Source organism: Azolla caroliniana, unplaced genomic scaffold, assembly GCF_043228905.1.
Source record: "Azolla caroliniana isolate FFs.n. ecotype wild unplaced genomic scaffold, voAzoCaro1.0.p SCAF_15, whole genome shotgun sequence".
NCBI classification, from domain to species: domain Eukaryota; kingdom Viridiplantae; phylum Streptophyta; class Polypodiopsida; order Salviniales; family Salviniaceae; genus Azolla; species Azolla caroliniana.
The window spans coordinates 18,597,292-18,621,652 of NW_028230450.1; the positions used below are offsets into that span (position 1 = coordinate 18,597,292).

Below are 24,361 nucleotides of genomic sequence, written 5' to 3' on the forward strand. Positions count from 1 at the left end.
TCGGTTGAATCCTCTTCCCTCGTCCGACTGGGAGTAGATCATATGACCGTCTACCACATTCCTCCTTGATGAGATGTGATTTTCTTCAACCAACAATATTGACTGAAGGTCGAAAAATGAGGGACGATTCTCCCTTGCAAGGATGGCCGATTTGATTGTGCCGAATCATGGTGCTAAGGCACTGAGGCATATCTGGATCATTTCGTCGTCGTCGATGTTGGTGTTGATCGATCAAAGGACGTCACAAAACTCCTAAGTTGATCTTCCAGGCGTGGTTGGTGACCGACATATCCCTTTGCTGAATATTGTTCAACTCCTGACGGAGTTGAAGCTTGTGTGCGACCGTATTGCCTGTGAAAGTCTTCTTGAGATTGCCCAGGCTTCTTTCGACGTTTTCGCCTCTCGAATGTAGCCAAGCATGTGATCATGAAGTTATATTAACACAAGATAGAAAATACATCCAACAGTAACTTAGTTACAAAAGGGTTGGTATCAATACCAACTAACTTAGGGCAACTACCCTTTCTACTATTTACAAAACTAACATGAACCTAGAGTTTTCATTGTTAGTGTGAAAGTCATTACATTGGGGAAGTTTAGTTTGATTCTCAACAGTTGACAAACAAGTTGGCTTTTGTCCGAATCGGCAACATCTGGGAACAAAAGGCCGGAAGAGCTGAAGCCAAATCAAATAGTTCAAAAAGGGAATCCTAATCGGAGAGCTTGAAGTCGAGTTAGCTATGCCGATTGATTGTTTGAAGCCATCCTGAATATCTGACTCAATCAGACTGATTCTTCATTATGCCCACTTGGTGCCAAAGGGATTAGAATCGATCCGTTAGAAGACACTTGATCATCCCATCGACAACATTATTGGTTGTGGGTATTTTCTCAAGGCTGATTTTCCTTGAAATGACGAAGTCTTGAACAAAGTGATATCTTACATCGATGTGTTTCGATGTGTTGTGTTGGACCATATTTTTCAATAAAGTGACGATGCCTTAACTTTCGCTATAGACAACTGGAGCCGAATTGGAGTTGGCTTGTCAAAACGTCCGTGCCAGAATAGAAACCTCTTAACTTTGTCCATTCCAACATATGCAAGCCAATGCCATATTAATGTCTTGGTGGTGGCTCATACTTCATCGTGTTTATCAATGATGCTACCCATAAGGTATGGGTCTGTCTTATGAGGACCAAAGACAAAGTCTTTGCCATCTTCCAATAATGGCTTGCAATGGTCAAGAATCAGACAGATCAAACTCTCAAATGCCAACAATGAGAGTACAAGTTTGATGCATTCAACTCACATTGCAAACAAAGAGGTATTCAACATGAATTCATGACACCCTATAAGACGAAGCAAAATAACATTGTTAATGGATGAACCAAACAATTCAAGAGAGAATTGTTGCCATGATGAATCAAACTTATGCTCCAATGCTATATACTTGATCGTGGAGCCTTTCACATGCGTTGGTGCTCCACACATGCTCATGGGCTCTTTCGCATCAAAAAGTTGCATTGGGACATTGTTTTTCAAATCTAAGTGCTTCATACTTGATCTCGTGGCCTTTCATGTCACAATTTGGTCTCTCCTTTTTAGTGCTTAGATAGTTTTGAGTCTTTTCCACAATTTGAGATGAACACCCTTACATGATAAATCTCAATATATTTTCTCTCATTATGGCAGTGTAGTCAAAACTATCTCGACACTAGGTAAATCTCCATGCAATTTCTCTCTTTAACGTGCTTTCATCTTGATAGCCTCTAGCACTAGTTGAATCCTCATGCAATTTCTACCTTTGAATCTGCCAATCTAATTTAGTCTCAAAATTGGAGATAACAAGAGTAATTTTGGGTTCCTACAATAAAAAACATGTAACACGATGTTTTCTCACAAGCATAACGATGAATTAACCCTTAGAAACTAATTAGAGGGACTGAAAATTAGTAGAGAGACCAATAAACTTGAAATACCAATAACACCTATAAAAATCATGTCAACTTCGTGAAGAGAGCTTGATTATAATAGGGGGCCGAAAAGATTATATTGAGATATAACCTTAGTCCTACAACATTACATATAATATTACTTTAGAGATTAAGCTTAAAAAAACAATAGATTATGGATTCACACTTATTAACTGACCAGAAAAAAGGCGCCAAAAGAGAAGAGTAAAAGGTTACATGCATTGGCCACCTAGATTGAGCACGAAAATTCACCAGGAAAATATCACCATGTCGTCAAACTCGAACACACATGTCACTAACCAAGAAGTATAAATGGAATAACCAACAACCAAGAGCCAACAATTCCCAATACAAAAATCCATTTTAATTTACATCAGCATATCTCTCGCGTGAAATCTCAAGTGTCGGTCGATAACACAGTTGCAAATGCATCGATGACAGGTGAGCATGAATCTAGGCAAGGAAAGATGGGCGAGTAGATTTAGGCTAACCTAGGTATAAGCTAAAAGAACATGTGAGGACTCAAAAGTCAAACCTAGAAAAAGACCTCGTCCGGTGGTTTGGATCAGTGTGTCATGGCTAAAGATCCTTACTTAGCATTTCATGTTCTCAACAACACAGGGATGTGTTTATATTGTCATAGCATCAACAAAGGTCAAACGAAACAAGAGAAGAGTAAAAGGTTACATTATTGTATGTCCGCCCCCATCTTTGAGCCATAGATGTATGCGAGAAGGCACTCGCTTGGACTACGTATGTGCCCGCATTGCATCCGTACAACACACCCACCCACATACACCCACACACACCCACACACACACCCACACGCACACACACTCACACACACACTCTCTCTCACACACGCACACGCGCACACACACACACACACACGCACACGCACACGCACACGCACACACATCTGTGTCTTCCCTTGCATTCCCGCATATGAACGAACCGAATAGGGCATGGTCAAATTCGGGACGGAGCCAATGTTTAAGGCTGAGCCTGCTTCTTCAATTTTTTTTTTTTCCGGAGGGTGAGAACGCGAAGAGCATCATCATGTGGCCGACAACTCGGAATCGAGGTGGGGGCGGGCGGGGGGGGGGGGGGGGGACAAAATTGATGAGTAATGGAATGGTGTGTGAAAGTGGACATTTGGGGGGTGGGGGGATGAAGGGGGTGACCGGGAGGAACCGGCTGAGCCGGTAGGCCTATGAGCTAGGTCTTCTTCTCCCTTTCCTCTTCTTCTTCTTCCTCTTCCTCTTCCTTCCTTTTGTGTGTGTTTTGTGAAGAAGAAGAAGAAGAAGAAGAAGAAGAAGGAAGAAGAAGAGAAGGAAGAAGAGAAGAAGAAGGAAGAAGGAGAGAAGGAAGGAAGGAAGAAGAAGAAGGAAAGAAAGAAGACATCTCCTCCTCCTCCTCCTCCTCCTCCTTCTTAAGTTTAAGTTTAAGTTAAGTAAGTAAGTAGCTCTTACTCTTCTTCTTCTTCTTCTTCTTCTTCTTCTTCATCTCTTCTTCTTCCTTCCCCTGCCCTGCTCTGCTCTGCTCTGAGCTTCTGCACAATCTACCCCCTTCCCTTCCGCCATATCCATCTTCTCTGTTTCCTTCTCCCCTCCCTTCCCCTCCCTTCCCCTCCCATTCTCTTCTGTTTCCCCCTTGAATTCCTCAAATTTCCCTGATTTCTGAAATCTCCCTGATTCCTGATTCCCCGATTTCTGAATTCTCCCCGATTTCTGAATTCGTCGCTTCTAATTCCTGATTCCTCCTTCACCTCTGGACTTTCTCCTTCCTCCTTCCTCTTCCATCTCCAAGTTTCTCTCTTCCGTCTTTCTCCATACCTGATAACCCCCCCCCCCCCCCCCCTAATCTGAGTTTTCCAGTCTTTCCCTTCCTGTGCGTGTCTTCTTCTTTCTTCTGATCCTCCCGCCCTTCCGTTCTGATATCTGTACTTTCCCCCCCTTCTTCTCTCTTTCTCTCTCTCTCTCTCTCTCTCCATACCCAAACTCTGATCCCCCTCCCCCTCTCCTTTCTCCATGTCTGTCTGCAACTTTTCTTCTGTTACCTCCTTCATTCATCTTCCGCCTTTCCCTGTGCTTTTCGCTCTCAGTCTTTTTTCTATCTCCATCGCTCTGTTCTCCTTTCTCCTTAATTTTTGTTTTTCTTTCTTGCTGTCTTCGTTTTCCTTTTTCTTATCCTCTATCTCTCCTTCCCTCTGCTTTTATGTCTATCTCCTCCTTATGCATCGCCTTTTCAGTCTCTGTGTCTTCCCCCTTTCATCTCTTTCCCTTCCTCATGTGCTAACCACCGTCTTTAAAATTCATCTTGTTATCTTTGTTTTCTTGCAGGAAAGCTTAAATGAAAGGAGGAAAGGCAAAGACTGGTCTGTCCAAACAGACGGAAGAAACGTATGATTCCCTTGAAACCATAGCTCAAATAATGATATTCTGTTTTGTTTATTTTTGTTGAATAATCGTCCACAAATTCTCTCTCTATATATACACACACACAGAGTGAGAGTGAGAGATAAATTGTTCCTATTGATGCACTTTGAAGTAGATGAATTGTTTCTATGCTAGCCTGACTGATAAAAGATCTGTATGCGTTCTGAAGAACACAAAACATTGATGATTCTTTTTTCGAAAAGAATCCCTGAATTAGGAGGGTTTTGGCTGAAATAACGAGCGAAACAATCATGATTTTCCGTAGCAAGTGCAATTCACATGATTTCTCTCTGAGTCCTGTGATACTTAAGGTCTCAGAGTAGGGAATCTCAGTGAGAGTTCGGGAAATGTCCTGATTTTCTACACAAGCATAATTCACTCAATTTGCCTACGATTTTGCGAGAAGATTTGAAGTAGGCAATAGCTTTGGGAAGTTTTGGAAATTATCTAGGGTCTGATGTTATTCAGAAGTCTCAAAAATCAGGAAATTTAGGAATGTCTTTGAAATGTCAAGGTAGGATATTCACGCAGAATGTTTTTGAATTTCTCTTGATTTTCTATATATCATTTGGTATCCCTACAAATTCAAGGTGTTTGTTTGTTTGGAGTCCCAAGGTAGGAAGCTATGATTAATGGTAATGGGGGAAAATGTCTTCCACAAAGGGCTAACCGTTACCGCAGCACAGAATTCTCAAATTAGGAAATTTGATGTGTGAGGATTTTGGAAATGTTGTGAAAATGAATATGAGAGTAGGCCAATCCATTATTTAGGTGTCCAAAGCGGGAACTATTGTGGGGAAATGTTCTAAATGCTGCAATTGTTGGCCAACTGTTACAATAATCATGTGGCTTACCTGGATTTGTTTATTTTAATTGCATAAAACATTCTATTTTACCAAGTTTGTTAATTGTATAGCACACAACTTTTGGTCTAGTTCCTCTCCTTTTGATAAGGTGTTCATTTAAGATGATGAAGCCAGATTTTATAAATGCTTATTGCAGTCTTTCTAGAGAGACTAAACAGCACATAGGTCTCAAAGTAGGGGAATGTTGTGCGGTGAACCTAGTTTTTCATTTCCTATCATTGAGCATAATGGCATTAATCCATGCGATTGATTAATTTCTGTAGCTTTTGGCATGCATCATTCTATTAAGCTGAATTTCTACAACTTTTAGCTAGCATTAAAGAAAGTGGGAGTTTTTAATATGTTGAATTCCATGTTTTTCACATGCGGTAATCTCTGGCACGGATATGCATAAACATTTCAAAGAACAAGTTTTTATTTGACATTGTTTAATGGCATGAATCCATTCCATTGACATAAACGTTTTTTAGCTTTGACACAAATAATTCTACTGAACCGAATTTCTACAATGTCAAGCACTTAAGATAGCAGAAATTTTAAGATGCTGAATTATTTAGTACACAGCAAACTCTAGCACAGATATGCATAAAGCACATGCAAAAGTGCATGAATTTATGGGGGTCTGGGCTTAAATGGAGAAACCCATGTTATTATTCATGATGTAGGAACTTGAAGAAAAAGAAGCAGATTGCAGCCAAGGATGATAAGGCTAAGAAGAAACAGACAGCCAAGGATCTTAAGGGGAAGAAAGATCCTAATAAGCCAAAGAGGCCTGCCACCGCTTTCTTTGTGTTCTTGTAAGTCACCCGTTGAACTTAATATTCAGGTATCATAGCTATTCTTTGGGTTTAAATTTGTTTTTAAAAGGTCCGTTTAAATGATGGATGAAACAGGGAGGAGTTCAGAAAGACTTTCAATGCCAGCCATCCCAACAACAAATCTGTATCTGCGGTAAGAAACTGAACTGACTCTTCACCCACTAAATGTTAAAATATCCAATCCAATTGGACATTCATGGATATCTGCTTTGTTCATGGTTTATTCGTAATGCATTTTTCTGATATGTAACAAATTCCTTTTTATATTAGTCTATCATTTTCGTGGTTCCCAAAGGTAGAAGCGTCATGTTGTTGTTTCATGCCATATGATTAACACGACAGGCTTCATTTTCACTTCTAGGTTGGCAAAGCAGGAGGAGATAAATGGAAGTCATTGACTGAGGCGGTATGACAAATGTTCCTCATTATATACATCTTTCGGCTCACATATATTAAATAAAGTTATTTGACATGACTTTCTGCCTACTCTTGCAGGAAAAAGCACCCTATGTTGCCAAGGCTGCTGCCAGGAAGGCAGAATATGAAAAAACAGTGAAGGCATACAACGCGAAGCAGGTAATTTAAGGTTCTGATGTTTGAGTTTTAGCCCACAAGTCTGAATGATCAATTCATTAATCTGTATATTTAAAAGGGGGAGAAGCTCTGAAATAACCTTGTTGTCTTCTTCCTACATGGCAAATGCATTGGCCATATAGCTGTGTTCAAATACAAGATATAACTGTTAGAGAGAGATTTGGGTAAATAATTAAAATGTAGACGCAATTGGGGAAGTAAAGAACCTTAGGGATGTTTCGGATGTTTTTTATTTCTATTTAAACTTCACATGAGTCACTTCTTTTGCTTTATCTTTCAAATTTTTTTAGGAAAAGGCTTCAGCCGAGGAAGAGTCGGAAAAATCTGATGTAAATGATGATGAAGAAGGAAGTGATGAAGTATGCAATCTTTCATTAAGCACTTACATTTGATTGTGTTTTTACTGTTTCTTTTTCTATACGTCATTGTTGTTTTAATGTTTCTGTGTTGGTCTACTTTTCAATATATGCAGGATGATGGAGATGATGATGAATGAGCCGTCTAATGTCGAAGATTATTCTCTGCTGAACAAGAGGTGAGTAAGTAATATTCGTTTTTCAGATTATTCAAATGTGTCCACTTATTTTTCCTATCATGAGCGTGTTTCCTCTCTCCTTCTATAATGCTCGTCGGTTTGAAAAACAATTTTTTCTGAGTAAATTTTCAAGCTTGTTTGTTCTTATTTCTTTTCTGGCCCTTATTCAGTACAAAAAACTTATTATACAAGAAAATGTCTTTTTGAACTCTCATGTTTGTTTCTCTTTGGATGAATCCCTTAGTTTCTTCTGATTTACTTTGTTCTGACTGGTTTAATAAACTGTGGCGTTTGACATTTTGTTGATGATCTCTGTGTCATGGTAATGATGTTCTGGATTTTCTATATATATATCCACCTCATTAAGATGAACTTCTCTCATATTATAGATTCTATCACTTATGTTTGTCTGGTTTTTATGCATTTATTCTTGATACCCTTGAAAAAGAATCTTCCAATATACTTGTGCATTTTTAGTTTCCCAATGTCCTGGAGTTTTTCGTTATTTCCCTGATGCGCTTAATTAACTCCCAAAACATATTATATGTGCTATTTCAGCAATTATAGGGTCAATTCATCCCCTTTTTCTGTCTTAAAATGGGTGTTGACGAAGAGTTTCTGAGGAGATAACAAAACCTCAGGGACATTCTGAGAAACAAGGAAAAACTGGGGTGGTTTTTTGGTTTTCTTTTCCTTCATATTATTGTTAGTATTTCTATCTCTCGGATATGGTTCACGTAAGTGCACTTATATGGAAGCCCAAAAATGATTCACATCTTATAAAGGTAATGTTGATTCGAATGGAGGAAAGAACTGTTGGTGATATTGAAGTCCCAAAACAAATATTCACCAATAATCCAAAAATATTCCTGGAAAGACATCGAAAGGCGAGAATGGTTTTTGGGCTTCCAAGTCAAGTGCACATTGAGTAAAACATGACAAAGAGATAGAAGTATCAGTAATAAAACTGGAAGAAAAATTCCAAAAGTGACTCAAGTTCTCCTTTTATTTCCCCAAATGCCACATATATGTGTATATATACATTGATGGGCATCTTTTGGATTATTATGGGCTGGAATGACTTGTTTTCTTGCGATACACACTCATATATTTACTTCTTTGCAGGATACTTACAGTTCCCGCTCATCTCGGTTTGTATAATGTTTGAAGTTTAGCAGCAACACCTTAAAAAGGAAAGACGAGCTCTACTTACTGCTCTTGTATGGAAAGGGGGGGGCAAAAGACAATTTGCATTTACTGCAAAAGTTTGTTGTGCTACGATTTGGTTTTTTAATCAGTAATTTTACTCTCTTTTTGTGCTATCCTCCAGCTTATTATTAGGTGTCTTTGATTTGACTGTTGAACTAAGATTGTTTTTTTTATGAGTACTGATTTGGTAGTAGCAGTAAGTAGTAGTGCAAAATTGCGGGACTTGTTATCTGATGATTAAAATGTGTGTATGTATATAGACTGTTGTTGGAGAGGCTAGGGAAGTTTATGCTTGTATTTTATATAGACAAAATGTGTATGTACATATTGTCTCAAGTTACTCTCAACAATATGTTATCATTCATTCTATTGAAGAATATGATAAAGCAAAGGTGTTTCTTCTAGCTTCATCATGTTAATACTCTTATCTGGGATGAGGCCGAACTTTGGATACAGTTCGGATATGTAGCATGGTTTTAATCCTATATACTAAGCACTTAGGCTTGAGCCAAATCATGAATCTCGAGTTGGCAGTTTATTTATCATGTATGCATAGGCTTTTATGTTTGTGTGCATCTGAATTCATTGGAAAGTTGCATCCTCTTTGTGAAAAGCAACGAAGCTGGTTATGGATGCAAAAATGATGTGCAAAGTTATGGATTTGTATACTGTAGCTGTGTTATATCATGTATTATGTTCTACTAAAATACATACGGATGTTATGGGTTTGAATATCATAGCTATATTAAATCATGCATTATGTTCTAGTAAAGCCCCCTTAACTATGTTAGAGTTTGCCATTTCTCTCGATGCTATATATGGAAAGGATTAACATCTACACATTTGGCGCTCTAAAGTAAACTATATGAGAGCATTTGTATGGGAGAGACATGTGACATCTTTCATTCCTTGTTATGCCTCCTTAACCCCTTACATGTGATTCTTTCTAAGGGTGAAATATCCTTGGAAGATGGGGGATGGATTCTCGTTTTTGAGATTTTTGTATTTTTCTCGTTAAGTCTACTTTTGATTTGGGTCATATATGTATACATTTAGTGTGAGTACATTGTTGATATGATCTTATAGAATGAGGTTGTCGTTAAGTCAATCTAGGGTAGATATTTGAGTTGTGAGTGCATCATTTAATTTGCATATTATGGGTCGAATTTGCTTGCTCTTTCATTGGGTTCACAAAATCTGTATTCAAATGGGCCTTCATTTTTCATTTTTCATTTTTCATTTTTCATTTTTCATTGTGTGCTAACACAGATTCTAGAACTTTGTCTTGCCATTCCATTTTCCTTATTTCTCTTCGATCAAAGTATGAGTGATGCATGCACAAGGTCTACTGGAATGCACTTGTCTATCTCTTAGGGTTGCTACTAATAAGAACAAATGATTGGTCAAAGGTGGTGGTGGCTAGTTGATCCATAGGTTTAGTGATACCATTCCACTATAAGATGTGATCAATATCTCCACAATATATCGACAAAACCTCAATTTATCTTCCTTTCTTTATAGATGAATTATAGAAGGTAGGACGAATGGCTCCAAACATACATATACATGAAACACCAAGCTCTTCCATTATGATAATGCACTAGGAAACAACCCCTTGCTATTCTAGTGGGTTGGTTCTTACATTACATTATGCCATACACATCATTACTATCCAACAATTAGACAATAGGCAATGTTGCAATGCGTTTACGCATGTGACCATGTGAACATTCAGGATACATTGAAACAAAGCCAAGATGTATGGCATTGCATTATATCGTCTAGCTTAGCCTCTTGTCCAAGGATGAGTGCAGTCAATGACTACCTTTCTTTATTGTGGATTCCGATTCCGCCAACCTAAATCGATAGGATTCTTTCATAAAACCCTTGAGATTTGAATGTTCACATACTAAATCGTGTTACTCGTATGTGGGCCTCTTTAACTTGTGAACCAAGAGGATTCTCAAGCAGGCTTCCTCACAAGAGTTGTTATTGATTCTGTTCATAATGGGTAGTTATTAGTTCAGACCATAATGGACAACAAACATCCAAATAATACGAGTATTAACATTTCACGAACCCGTTACTGTATGTGTCTGTCGCCTCATTCATTATAAGCTATGTCAACTTCACGATGGACTCCTAGCTGTTATGACCTAGGCTCTTGCGAGTTAGCGACAGGAGGCTCCGCAACGGAGGGTTTTTTCTTCTCCTTCTTTTGTGGTGGTGGGTGCTGGCGGACATGACTTGGGCAGGTTGGCGGGCATGTCTATGGGTGGCTGGCGGGTTTCTCTCTAGCAGGCATGTCTAGGGCAGGCGAGCGGGTATCTCTCGGGGTGGACTTGACTCAGGTAGGCGGACATCTCTTGGGAAAGGGGGCGGACATGTCTCGGGCGGGCGGACATCATCTCATCGACAAGAGACAACCCGATCCGACTAAACTCTATCTCTTTCTTCTTCTTCTTCTTCTTCTTCTTCTTCTTCTGGTTGGGCCATGGATGATGGGGTATGTATGTATGTATGTATGTATGTATGTATGTATGTATGTATGTATGTATGTATGCATATGGCCATAGCTTCTTCCTTCCATGTATGTAATACAGCAGGCCCTCAGATGAAGATAAAAGCAGGAGATCCCGATAAGAACAGAAGAAGACGCAGAGACAAGTGGCAATGAAAAGCTTCTTCCGATCCCAATCATTCCCTGCACCTCCTCTTTTCATCACCGCCCACTTGATTTGATTCGATGCCATCTATGGCCATGCCTCCTCCTCCTATTCCTCTTCTTCTTCTCTTTAATACTCCCTCTCTTCCCTGCAATCTGATGATGATGGTGATGGTGATGGCGGTGATGAATTGTGAGCTTCTTTCGTAACGATATCTGATGCAGAACTTGCCTCAGTCCGCATCTTCTCTTCTTTACAGCTCCCTTCTAATCTTTCAATCTTCTTGATGATATACGACAGTGATCTTAATCTTCTCTTCTTTACAGCTCCCTTCTTATCTTTCAATCTTCTTGATGATATACGACAGTGATCTTAATCTTCTCCTCTTTATAGCTCCCTTCTAATCTTTCTATCTTCTTGATCATATACGACAGTGATCTTAATCTTCTCCTCTTTATAGCTCCCTTCTAATCTTTCTATCTTCTTGATCATATACGACAGTGATCTTAATCTTCTTGACGACGACGCAGACCACTTTTCTGCGTATAATCTCTTCTTCAAAACCCTTCCTGTTTTTCTGTTTAATCTATAAGCATTTCATCTACCCGGATTTCTGTACACACATTCTCTCCTTCGTCTTCTCTTTAGCGATATGCCTCTCAGGACATCTTCTCAAGGGAGCCTATTCTTCAAGAACCTTATGTCAGGACCTGATCTTTCAAGCCAAGACATAATCTCTTCAGATCAATCATCCCACGGAATTTCCAACAGCTCAAGAAACGTCTGTTTCTTGCAATCTCCGTCTGATCATCGGAGATCTGTCTTACTACCTTCTTCACCTTCTCCTTCGTCTGCTTCTGCTGCTGCTTCTTCTTGCTCTAGCCTCTGCAGAACTCGATCAGATGGAGCTTCTCTTCCTTTTTCATATGCCTTACTGACCATCAATGCAGATCACAGGAAGCAAGAATTAGCGTCAAGTTCTAGCTATGGCACAAAACTTGGGAATGGAAGAGAAAGAAGAGGAGGAAGACAAAAAAGATCGTCCTCAGATGCTGTTCAGAAGAGATCTGTATGTGAGTCTGCCAAAAACATGTCTTTTGTCAGTAAACAGACTATTTCTGAAGGTCTTGAGAAGGATGATGATGATGATGATGATGATATGCCACGATTAGAGAAGCACGGTTCTTTGTCTGTGGATCGCTCTGATGTTCTGAGTATGGTTGGACATGAAGATATATCAGAAGAAAAGCACGGGTTATTGCCTTTGTTTGCTGCAGGTCGATATGATTTTGTGCAAAATAAGGTAAGAAACGATGGAAAATCAGAAGAAAAGCACAGCTTATCATTGCCTTCATTGGCTATGAGTCGATCCGATTTTGTTCAAAACAAGGAAAGAAATGATGCAAGAGCAGAAGAGAAGCAGAGCTCACTATCTTTACTTGCTCTGGATTCACCTGATTCTGTGTCGAGGAAGTTAAAAAATGATGAGAAGATGCAAGGATTTACATCAGAAGACGGAGAGGTTTTCAGTAGCGTGAGCTTCAGCTCCAGTGGAGTTCCTTTAGCATGCAATGGGAAAGGATGCAGACCGCTAACGCTGTCCGAGAGAAAAACATTAGGGTTTATGGGATCAAACCATGGTTCTGGATTTGGAGATGGGGATGGAGATAAAGAAAATAGCGAAGCTTACTTCCAGAATCTCTTACAATCAGATCCTCAGAATCCATTGCTTCTTAGAAACTATGCACAGTTTCTTTCTGAGGTTAGTTGTCTCAGCTATACCAAGGTTTTTGCAGCTTTCCATGTGATTTTTGGAGATTCTGGTGTGGTTTTTGGAGATCTTTGTGTGTTCACATGTTCCAACATATAAATCCTTCTAGTATATGTTCTAATATGCTAGATTACGTGATACCACTATCCACAAGATTTTTCCCATGAGTTTTTGAAAGCTTTTCATTAAATGTTTTGTGATGTATAAATTATTCTACCAAGTTAGGATCCATACTAGTATTATTCTACAAATATCCTTTTTGAAACGAATGTCCTTTGGAGTTTATCATGAAACATTTTGCAATAACATATAAATCATTGTAACTTGTTTGGATCCATGATGCCATTGTCTGCAAATGAGCTGAGTTCTTTATGTTATATAGCGATTCTTGAACATTTTTCTTTGTTTTTATTTTGCTGCAGTGGATTTCTTGAGTATTTTCACTGCGACATGCAAAATCATTTACATCATGTTTGCTCTATCATATACTATCAATTATCTACACTTATATTCTCTTTATATTGTGTGCAGGAAAAGGGAGATTTTAAGAGGTCTGAAGAGTATTATGAAAGGGCCATCTTAGCAGAGCCCAATGATGGAGAAGTGCTCTCTCAATATGCACAATTGCAATGGAATGTTCATGGAGATAAAGATCGAGCCGAAATATATTACAACCAAGCCATCGAGGCTGCCCCTGAAGACTGGTATGAGTACCATAACATCCTGAAATACCACTAATTGCCATGTATTTACCAGAACAACTGTAAGTCTGAAAATGACCAGAATAACTGTGTAGTAGTAGTTTTTGTACGTCAGAGAGACAAGTACAAACTAATGAGATGAGTATGCTCTACGGAACCCAACTAATAAGGTAATTGATCTCCACAAGAGCAATTGGTGAATGTTTTCGAGGAAACCATCCATGCCAAACTGGCCTCTTTATGGACGATAAAAATTCTAATTCTAATTCTAATAGATCACTACAAAGTCTAGGTTCATGAAAGTGGGACACAAATCTGGTGGATTGGTAGTAATGAATGGAAAAATAGATTTAGAATGCCACAAAGAGGTTGGGTTTAGATGCCCATGAGTTTGAGATCTAGTTAGCAATATTTTAAGGTATGTTAACCTTCAGTTGTTTTTATCAGAAACATGTTACTCTGGAAAGGTTTCTTGTTTTTCACACCTAATCATCTGCACAGCAAATACGTTGGACTAGAATTTACAACCCAGTCCGATCCTAAGAGATTTGATGCATGTTTGTTTGCATAGTATGTGTGCCTGAGACATGTGGAGATTATTAAAAAGAGACAGGTGAAAAAAAGAACTAGGTAGGGCAATATATTAAAGGAGTGTAGTACAGACAAAATTTTAACAATCTTTGATACGCCAACAAGCTATAAAAGATTGTCTGATTTTATTTTCACTTCATTTTGCAGCTATGTAATGGCATCCTATGCATCCTTTCTATGGGATGCAGAAGAAGACGATTACACCGAAGAAGAAAATAAGAAGTCTTCTCTTCCTGGAATGCCTGTCCATGAAACATTGTCCTCTCAGGCACTCGTTTCTACCCCTTTGATGGCATCTGTGTAGATATGCTATTGTATTTATGGAAATAATTTCCGTCTTGCATGTTTATTTATGTGTATATATATATATATATATATACATATGTATAGTTTTTTATATGAACTTGATCTTCAACTTTAGGTCTCTTGCATTTGGGTATTAAAGTTTCTAGCTATTAGAGACCTTAGGCTATTATTAATACATCTTATTTTGGGATCAAGCAATTCACATGTTTATAGGTTTTAGTTGTGTAAATGGTCTTATTAAGGTGCACAGCTAGCATTCAGTATATGTTGGCAAAATTGCTGTGGAGCAATGAGTAAGCGAACAACAAATATTTGGTAAACAAAAAGTTTTCCGTGAAGTTGCTCCTGCGCAGGCATGCATCCTTTTCGTGATATGCCTGAATTGAGTATGAGAATGTAACTGAATGCCCCTCTCCTTGGTTATACTCACGTATTATTTACTTTGTGAAGCTTGTGTAATTATTAAAATACAAGCCTTTTGAAATCATTGTTGTGAATACAGTTCAGTATTTTGGTTTTATATACTCTTGCACATGAGGAGGCTTTCATATTCTTACTTGCATGCATAATCTCTATATCGAATGATGGATATGTATCTATACATGTCCTTCCACATGTTATCATGTTACTCATCAGCTATAAATTATATGAATGATGATGTTAGAGTTTTTGAGGCATGTTAACTGTGGCCTGCTTTATCTGTCGAATTATATGCTATAAAGTTTGTGCATTATTAGTACAAACCCTGAACTTTTAATGCTTGTCCTTATCATACGAATTATTACTTCTTATCCTTACGATATAAATTATATGTACAAGTAATATAGTACCTTAATATGTAAAGACATCTCATCCTTATGGTGAGCACTATTGATGCAAACAAATTTGTACATTGATGTTTTGTGAAAGGAGCATTTATCTATCTTATTAATGTATATTGGTAACTTACTATTCAATGTATGGCCAGAAAAGTCATTTGGTCCATAAAGATGGAGACAAGTACCTCTGGTGACATTGGATTGATATGTTGCGTTGTTTGTTTTTCTGTGTTATTTAAATGCATAACTGATGAGAAGTTCAAGGATGTGTTTGTGAAGATGTGATTGCGCTATATTTAAATCTACTCTACATGTGTACAACTATAGCTAACAGAAGGTTCAGTGGACATTTGGGCAGAATTATGTGGTGATTTGATTGAATATTGTGTTGAACCATTGTATACTTATATCCTATCAGAAAAGGAGCATTTAGATTCGTGGTTGTAAGAGCTGCCCATCAACCTATATCAAGGTATTAAGATTTTGATGATCAACAATCCTGGTTTGACCAATCACGGTCTGCCTTGATTGCTTCATGGAAATTGAAATAACATGTTCATTATTCAGGACTTCAGCTATATGCTCCTATTATGAGATATGGTGCCTTCAGTAATTAACATACAAGCAAATTAAGTAACTCTATGTATCCCTCATTAGCAATTTATGTAAAAGATTGTCAAAATTAGCTTTATGAATAAATCATCATTCAAAAGTTGTCTTGCTCAACCACATGTTTGAGATTAGGTATCCATATATTGACTTTCCCGTTATATCCATCTATCTCAAACCTCCAATATTATCGAACTTATTGCATTCTCCAAAAAAACTCCATTAGGGACGCGATATATCCATCTTATGTGGAGGCCCATTGACTCAATCAAGAAAGGGAGAGGACGACCATGTTGGTGCATTCTTGAATTTGACTATATTTCAGTCTCTAGCTAAATTAATTAGAATTGCACCTTGTTTTCATGTCCACTTTTGTTTTCTTTTAAAACAATGAAAAGTCAAAAGACTTTCCACAAGTTCACTTATGGTACTTTTGTCATTGGAGTTCATTTTTGTTTTTTGAACATTGAAAAGTCAAAAGACTTCTGACAGGTTCACTTATGGTACTTTTGTCATTCCACTGTGGATGAAGGGATGATTGAGAGCCATGATATTCATTGGCCTTGATTGTGATGGGGTTGTGCAAGTTGTTCTTTATGTAGAACATATTGGCATTGTGCAAGTTGTTCTTTATGTAGAGCATATTGGCATTGTGCAAGGTGTTCCTTTCATACTGTGGATTGTGTTAATGCATGATTTTGCTTGTGATATCACTACATAACAACAAGCCAAATATGAAATTGATTAGTTACAAGATAAATACCATTTGGCACATCATGGTCATAGACATTGGTGGTGATGGTGATAATGTAGCTTGTTAACTCATTGTTGTTGAAGATCATAGATTCATGCTTAGGTTGTTGGTTTAATGACTAATTCACAAAGCTTCCTTGTTTACTTTGTTCACATATACTTGCAAATTGCAATTGGTTTGTTTTGTGGGCTCCTGATGTGCATGTTAGCTTCTTGAGCACATTGTCAACATTTGAGTGTACGGGTTACTTAAAAGGAAATCATGTCCAAAAGTTTTAAAATACAGTAACATGAATTTTGCATGTGGCAAGTTGTTCAATTCAAAATTAAAGAATGAAAACAAAAAAATAAATTATGATACAAATTAAAGTAGGGATATAGAGGTGTATGCTAATGCTTTTTGGGAAAGGACATTGTGTGGGCATATGGGTGTATGCAAGTATATTAGAGATAAGATCTTAAGTACTTACCATCATGCCTTTTGTATAGGGAAGTACTATTTGAAGCATGGAAGTATCTTATTAGGGTATTTGATCTCCAATTCCCTCGAAAATTAATGTTGCCCCATTGTTGTAAGCTCAACTAATGTGAGGAGGGGGTATTGACAACAACAATCGAGTATGTTTACAACTCAATGCTTGCAATTTGTTACATACTCTCATGGTAATCCAACCTAGAATGTGTGAGAAGTTCATATGTTTATAATCTACCTCACAAAGCTACATACAAAAGATGATATTATTATGAAGTCATGCATCGAGAACAACAAAATGGAGTTAGGAAAACGATCTATGAGAAAAGAGATACCTTCTTGGGTTCTCATACATCATCAATGCATTCATGAACAAAACATTACTCAGCATTGAAATTATTGGAATGATTGATGAAAGGTCTATCTAATACAATTGATTTGCTATTAGACCCATGTTTTTAAACTATGTTAATAAGAACGTTGTAAAGTGAGTCCATAAGGTGCGGGATAGCGTGCTTCATTAAGCTAGGAGCTCATTATCTTAGAGGTAAAGTATCTAATACCGAGATGCATTTCAACATTTTACTAATATCAAGTAATGCTTTCAGCTAGGATCAATAAGACAAGCCCAAGGATCAATGTTCTTCTGTAATAAAATATCTTCTCTAGTGTGACTCGTGAGTGAGTGAGTGAGATTGAGCACAAGCATAAATTATGATTCTAGAGTAGGGAATAACAAACCGTGTCTATAATATCTTAAGAGTTAACAAAAATATTCCCAAATTTAGATTCATTAACAACCACCCTTCGTTTTCTAAGTTTTGATTCTGTATCTTGACCAGAGGAAAAAAATTAAATATGAAGTTTCATATGAGTTTGAGAATGTCGTTTATTGAATATTCTAACATTGGGTGCACCATGTGTCGGAAGTCTTGATATATTATAAAGGCTAATTTTGTGATTGGGGCTGGCGACATGCACTCAAAACGCTTCCAAATATGGGCCAACTACATCATTTGATGGGAGAGACACATGTGCTACCTATAGAAAGCTGAGAGATACAGAGCGAGCATGGGTTATCCACCCCTTATATTCACATCAATGTGTTCGAATGTTAGGTAATGCCTACGATGTTCTTTCATAGGCAATGCTTGCGTTTTTGTCCTCCATGCTCTAGGGATTTCACACATTTGAACTTGCCAAAAAGTCTCTTCTTTTTTATTTTTTGATCGGGCAATATCCAGGCACAAGTATGAAATGGACAACCTTATGCTACATGCAATGAAAATCATTTACAAGCACCACATGACAAATAGCCCAACTTGATTTGAAGCAACACATTGCACAAAATGAAGTTCAGCTACAAACACTACATATATCGAAGCAGTACATGTTTAAAAACTGGGATACAACATTGTTGCAATGAATACAAAACCGAAAACTTTATGCAAATTGCAACGAAACTTGTTCATCCATAATCACTTATGAGGATGCAACGGTCGCGGTAGTGTGACTATACATGATTCTTGTAACTTTAGGCCCTCATTTAGTAGAGTCATACAATATATTGCAACAAGTTGAACTCCCTACTTATGGCTAGCAAACCAACACCATATGTAACTCTCGCAATAGTGTTTGTGTGACTATGCATAATAAGTCTTGTCACTTTAGGCGCTCATTTAGTAGAGTCACATCGTATATGTCAACACCTTGAATTCCCTACTTATGGCTTGCAACCAATGACAAAGCCCAGAAATAGCACACTCTGAATCATGCTTCTAGGTTTGTCGGAGGCCAATCTTATACCAAACAAGTCTACCCCTCCTGATGAAGTTGAACTTGATGGATACAAGTTACAAAAGCAAAGCACCGAATCGTGTTATCGTAAGGGCTAGAAGGACTGCCATTTTGTGATATGCGGAACCTAAACTGTTACAAGCAAAGCATTATCCTATGCTAACCGAAGTCTAAAAGGCATATATAAGGCAAGTGTGACCCAAGTTACACATGATCACAACATAACCTAAATTACAATTGAACTCTTCCCGACCGGGACGGGCACCCGAAACACTTGGGTCGTGTCCACACTGTTGGGTCTTCTATGTTTGGGATGGGTTGGTTTGTTGAAGGTTTAAGTGGCAGCAGTGAATGTGACAGGAGATGGTGAAGAAGAAGAAGAAGTAGTAGTAGAAGTAGAAGAAGAATCCTTCTTCATATTCAGCCATGGGTGAATGAGCAAGTCCCTTAGCTTCATCCTTCTATATGGGTTTCTCTGCAACATACCTTTCAACAGAGACTTTGCATCCTGGGAGATGCATGGCCATGGCTCCTTCTTGAGGTCAAGCCTACCCCTCCTAATGGCAAGGAAGAGATGGCCAATGTCTTGACCAGTGAAAGGAGCATAACCAGAGAGCATGACATACAAGAGCACCCCAAGGCTCCACACATCGACCATCTCATCGTAACCTTGGCCCGACAAGACCTCGGGGGCCATGTAGGGGGCGGTCCCCTCGGCCTCCCAGAGGAAACCGTGGTGCCGCTCCTTTCCGGAAGGATCCTTTCCGGAAAGATCCGCGGCCGACCCGAAGTCGGCAAGCTTGATTGTGTGGGCCGCGATCGGATTGGTCCTCGCGGGTGCCGAGACTAATAATATGTTCTCGGGCTTCACATCCCGGTGAACAATGCCCCGGCCGTGGCAAAACATGATGGCCCCCGCGACTGCCGCCATCACCTCCGATGCGGCTGCCTCGGGGAGCGGCCCGTGGCCATGGATGTACTCGTACAAATCCCCGCCCTCACAAAGCTCGGTGAGCACGTGCACCCATCGCTCGTCCTCCCATGACCCCCGGTATGAGACTATGTTCGGGTGGCCACCCCGGAGCCGCTCGAGGAACGCGATCTCGCTCTTCGCGTGCCGGGCCGCCCCGGGCTCCCATTTCGGCACGGATTTGCATGCGTAGACGCGCCCTGACAGTCGGTGCGTGCACACCCGGACGATCCCATCCATCCCTTCGCCCAACTGGCGCCCAAGTATGTAATCCGTACCAAGTTCCGGCTCCATGGAGTGCGAGGACTAGGGTTAGGGTTAGGGTTAGGTTTATGTTTAACGGTTTTACGAATTCGAGTACCAAATGAAGCTGTGATTTGCACAATTAGAGTGGCGCTAGGGTCAAGGGTCAATGCGGAAGCAATGGCAATTGGGGAATATTGTGGGGATCCGATCGGCATGGGGAGGTTGGTTTTTGTTTTTTTGTATATGTAGAATTAGGGTTAGGGTTAGGGTAAGTGTGGACTGCTTGGATATTAGTGAGTATTTATGGGCATTGTTGTGTGCATTTTAAAATGGCACCAAAAGTTGGTTAGGAAATAGGTCAGGAAGATTCAAAAGAAAAGGATCAACTTTTCATGCCACCCTAATATCACCAATATATATATATAACTACATACATATAGATTCTATGGGACGTTTCGTTGTGAACGGGGCCAATGGGGGGATACGAAATAAATGGCCATGTGCAACCCAACCTTAACACTTTAGTCGGTCTCAAATAAAGTGTGAAGGAAGCTACAATGAAGTGAGAGATAGAGTCTAGATGGTTATAGCTCAATGGATAAGGCCATCTAGCACATATCACAATACTTAGCTCAATCAATGAAATTGGATACATACAATTGATAGCAATGCATGTTACAAATAGGGTACAAGCTCGTTAATAAAAGAAAAGCTAGAGATGGCATTGACATGGGTGCCCCAAATGGAACCATACAAGGAATTTTAATTGTCGACTCCCTCGCTTCAGTCTTATGAACGGACGTAAACAAAACTTGTGTCACTTTAGGACAACGAATGTGTTTCAAGTGTGTTATGGTGGCCCCTCATGGTATATGTCTTCAAACAACAAGCAATTGACAACATTTTCATGATACATTCCTGACATACTATCACAAATTTCTTGATTCGCCGTTATGAGTTGCTTTTAAGCAGAATGATATATTTCTGCTCTCTTTCTCTCTCATCAATATGTGCACACACACGCAGAAAGTCAATTCATAAACATTGTTCAATAAAGACTTTTGAAATCCCTCCATACATCTAGGGTACTAGGCGGGTTTTGAGAGAGAAAGAGAGAGATGGTGGTCAAACACTATGTACCAACAAGATTGGAACTAAGTCGTCCGTCATTATTTACGCAAACAAATAAAAACTAAATGCTCACTACTATTAGTATACAAGAAACACTAATATTGATGTGCATTTCATGCTATTGATTATTAATTTTGAGCATAGCTCTATGTATCCGCATTTAAGTGAGTATAAAATACAAAAACATGTAGGGCAACACGTCCTATCATACCAAAGTAATATGCACCATATATGTAGCTTGTTTGCTTATTAGAAAAAATGAAAATTAACAAACACAAAGTAGAGATGAAAAGGTTAGATTGTTGATGTTGGTCCATATCCATATGATGCCTCATCTCAATCTCTATTGTATTATTGCACTTGAGAACCCATCATTCTAGCCTCATACGTTCACCAATTATGGATGTATGTATTTGTGAAGAGGATGTCTTGTTCTTCTTTGAGCTGCCCTAAAACGCGTCCTAGCCGTAAGTTATTCAGTTCTCTCTAAGGTAATCCATCCATTTAGTTAAAAGCTTGTTTGCTTCTAGTGTTCTCGAATCTTTATTTGGTATTTAGGTTAGCTGTAAGGATTCTAGAATGTGTGTGAAACAAGTAAAGTTAAGACATCAATGATGCGTGGATCATATATTTATCTATTCTCTTTGTTTATTTAGTTTGCCATTTTTATGAGACTCTTAAACCTTGTCCATAAACAAAATAACATGGACTTGCCAAATATTATTTTACAATATTCGATCATCTTAAAATATTCCAACTTCGGGTGACCAAGGTTTCTCAAGGGGAAAGTTTTTTGCTAGTTTTGAATCAACGTAAAATAAACAACATGCCATTTTTACGAATTTAATAGACTTACGCAAGGTTTTGAAATATGTTAGAATAAGGAATTCGACGTAATATTATACAAAAGTAAGCTAGTTGTTATGAATTTCTGAAAGGTTATCTAAATTCCCTATACTCAATTTATAGAGTTTCATTACATGTGAGTTCATGCAATTCCTCATGTTTTACCTAAATCACATCTCCATGCAATAGCGCATGTGTTTCATTACTTACACAGCTATTCTTCTATTCCACTAACTGGATGAATGTAATGAAAACAATAACATTTTAATCAAGAAATCTATGCGCTTGAAGTGCCAACTTGGATTGCATCCAGTATGATGAATCAAACCAATTATAGTAACCAAAAATCTGTCTTATGGTATACTTTTGCTACAAGGGGAGTACTTTTCCCAATGCATGCTACACCAATAAAGTCCAATAGACTGGGTTATGCCTTGAACAACTAACTTTGTACCAACACACAAACCCTCTTTATATAAGAGCTATGAGTAGACTACATTAGTGTGTTCATGAGTTAAGGTTTCTTCAATTTCTTCAAAGATATATTGAGGGTAACACTTCTTTCTCAAAGGAACTTACACGTTTGAGTATGCTACCACCATATCAAAGGCTATGTCTGAAGGCTAAAACGGAAGTGTATACCATAGGGATTGATAGGTATAGTTCAAGTTGCTAAGTGAACCCCGTTCAACCTTGGCGGGTTGCTTGATGAGGATTATTTTGCTTGCACCATTATTCACATATGTTGATAATTATCCCTACCAATTGTGGATTGATGTTGAGGTTGTTGGTTTCGTCTTATGTTCTCGAATGGAAATGCTATAGGTTTCGTCTTACGTCAAATGTATTCTATCAAGAGGAAGGTGCTTGCATGCATGTGTGCGTGTAAGAGAGAGAGGGAGAGAGAGGAAATAAGTTATTGTTTGATAGTCTCCTTAGATTACTAGAACAATAGGTAGGGTTAAAAGATAATTGATTTAGCATGCCCCCCCCATATGAACATGTTGGGCACATTGTATTTAAAAGGCCTTGCTTTTATGTCAACTAGTCTTGCATCCCCTCAGTAAATCCTCCCACTTGTGGGGACATTGAGGTTTGGTTTGTTTGTAATATATATACCACTTTTTGCCTGGAACCAAACAAAGAGTTTATATATCGATATATGGTGATGATATATTGGTGTGTGAGCTTGTGAACTCATGAAACCATACAAATTTGTAATACATAAAATGTGTAGGGAGATACTATCTAGCGAAAGTGTGTAAGTTTCGTGTGGAAGTAAATTTCTCTTAGCAAGAATAGAAAGAATAACTCAATGAATGTATTTAAATCACAACGTAAATATTCAAAATATACAATTTGAGATTCTTAGGCTCTATTAAGAAAACTAACTAGTGGCACCTAGTGACATTGCCCTTGGGGCAAACCGACAAAGAATAGGAATCTTGTAGCTATTGATTAATGCTATACATTCCATTCAATTGAAGAAAATTAATGAGTTTGTATTGTATGTTATTTTATAAAGATAATGGACCATTGAAAGGAAAAATAATGTCATCAAACAATCATTATAGGCCATAAAAATGTAAAGTTTATTTGGAAGATAATTTGCATGTCATAATCAGACTAAGTGTTAGACATCGGATGTCATAGTGGGATGGTCGGAGACTCCATTATTCTTGTGATGTTGCAATGTAGTTTATGTTTTTCCTATGGGGTTCCCAAATGACTTTGTCATGCATGAGACATTATTTTTAGGTATTTATCTTACTTTTTGCATTGGTTTCTTCAGAAGCATTTAATCCAAAACATGTCATCTACAAATTTATGTCCCGATACCCTCATTGACATGTACTGTATTCTCTAAATTATAGCAAAAATATAAGAACACTACTACATAGTTTCATTGGTTTTTCATACTTAGGTAGCCAAATAATTGAAACTTCAAGCTCGTGTTGAAGGTTTCATGAAAGCCATCATAATCAAGTTGTGTCTTAATCTGCTCAATCATGTCCCATTCGCAAGCAGCACTCTTATTTCTTTTTATACAGTCTATATGGTGTGTTGCGATAAATCAAGGAAAAACAAGTGCGATTCTTTATGACTAACAATGTGGTATTATTTACTGATATCACAGTAAAATCATGGATCGTTGTATAGAATCCAATCACATGCATCAGTATATTTATAGAACACTTCAAAAAATTGATTGTATGCCTTAAGAGTTTCTCCATTATCACATCACTTGAT

The 24,361-nt window shown here is 38.3% G+C and overlaps 3 protein-coding genes and 1 long non-coding RNA gene across 8 annotated transcripts; 3 read left to right on the forward strand and 1 right to left on the reverse strand.

The window, feature by feature from the left end:
* The first annotated feature begins 3,291 nt into the window (after positions 1 to 3,291).
* LOC147854904 (HMG1/2-like protein) lies at positions 3,292 to 8,545 on the forward strand. Of its 5 annotated transcripts, XM_087330966.1 has the most exons (10): positions 3,292 to 3,308; positions 3,353 to 3,410; positions 4,317 to 4,376; positions 5,944 to 6,075; positions 6,172 to 6,229; positions 6,458 to 6,502; positions 6,592 to 6,672; positions 6,981 to 7,049; positions 7,163 to 7,225; positions 8,351 to 8,545. In XM_087330966.1, exons 3-9 carry the CDS (start codon positions 4,327 to 4,329, stop codon positions 7,184 to 7,186), a joined length of 459 nt encoding a protein of 152 aa, XP_087187092.1. In that variant the 5' UTR covers positions 3,292 to 3,308; positions 3,353 to 3,410; positions 4,317 to 4,326; the 3' UTR covers positions 7,187 to 7,225; positions 8,351 to 8,545. The 5 variants fall into 5 exon arrangements, with proteins under 5 accessions (XP_087187092.1, XP_087187091.1, XP_087187095.1 ...); XM_087330965.1 differs by lacking the exon at positions 3,292 to 3,308 and having other exon boundaries at positions 3,347 to 3,431; XM_087330969.1 differs by lacking the exon at positions 3,292 to 3,308 and having other exon boundaries at positions 3,398 to 3,416.
* A 3,091-nt stretch (positions 8,546 to 11,636) lies between these two features.
* LOC147854905 (uncharacterized) lies at positions 11,637 to 14,991 on the forward strand. The gene is made up of 3 exons (XM_087330963.1): positions 11,637 to 12,862; positions 13,403 to 13,575; positions 14,311 to 14,991. Exons 1-3 carry the CDS (start codon positions 11,753 to 11,755, stop codon positions 14,465 to 14,467), a joined length of 1,440 nt encoding a protein of 479 aa, XP_087187089.1. The 5' UTR covers positions 11,637 to 11,752; the 3' UTR covers positions 14,468 to 14,991.
* LOC147854906 (uncharacterized) lies at positions 13,582 to 14,115 on the forward strand. The gene is made up of 2 exons (XR_015531006.1): positions 13,582 to 13,890; positions 14,020 to 14,115. It is a non-coding gene; the product is annotated as an uncharacterized LOC147854906 (long non-coding RNA).
* Positions 14,992 to 18,514: 3,523 nt separating the features above from the next.
* LOC147854907 (calcium-dependent protein kinase 10-like) lies at positions 18,515 to 20,419 on the reverse strand. Its single transcript, XM_087330964.1, has one exon. It carries the CDS (start codon positions 20,180 to 20,182, stop codon positions 19,253 to 19,255), a length of 930 nt encoding a protein of 309 aa, XP_087187090.1. The 5' UTR covers positions 20,183 to 20,419; the 3' UTR covers positions 18,515 to 19,252.
* Positions 20,420 to 24,361: the final 3,942 nt, after the last annotated feature.

Bases quoted from the DNA above. Each gene is read 5' to 3' on its own strand.
- LOC147854904 (XM_087330966.1), top strand. From the start codon at position 4,327: ATGAAAGGAGGAAAGGCAAAGACTGGTCTGTCCAAACAGACGGAAGAA. The intron at 4,377-5,943 runs GTATGATTCCCT...TTCATGATGTAG, and splicing joins TCCAAACAGACGGAAGAAAC to GAACTTGAAGAAAAAGAAGC. The intron at 6,503-6,591 runs GTATGACAAATG...CTACTCTTGCAG, and splicing joins GGAAGTCATTGACTGAGGCG to GAAAAAGCACCCTATGTTGC.
- LOC147854905 (XM_087330963.1), top strand. From the start codon at position 11,753: ATGCCTCTCAGGACATCTTCTCAAGGGAGCCTATTCTTCAAGAACCTT. The intron at 12,863-13,402 runs GTTAGTTGTCTC...TATTGTGTGCAG, and splicing joins ATGCACAGTTTCTTTCTGAG to GAAAAGGGAGATTTTAAGAG. The intron at 13,576-14,310 runs GTATGAGTACCA...TTCATTTTGCAG, and splicing joins GAGGCTGCCCCTGAAGACTG to CTATGTAATGGCATCCTATG.
- LOC147854907 (XM_087330964.1), bottom strand. From the start codon at position 20,182: ATGGAGCCGGAACTTGGTACGGATTACATACTTGGGCGCCAGTTGGGC.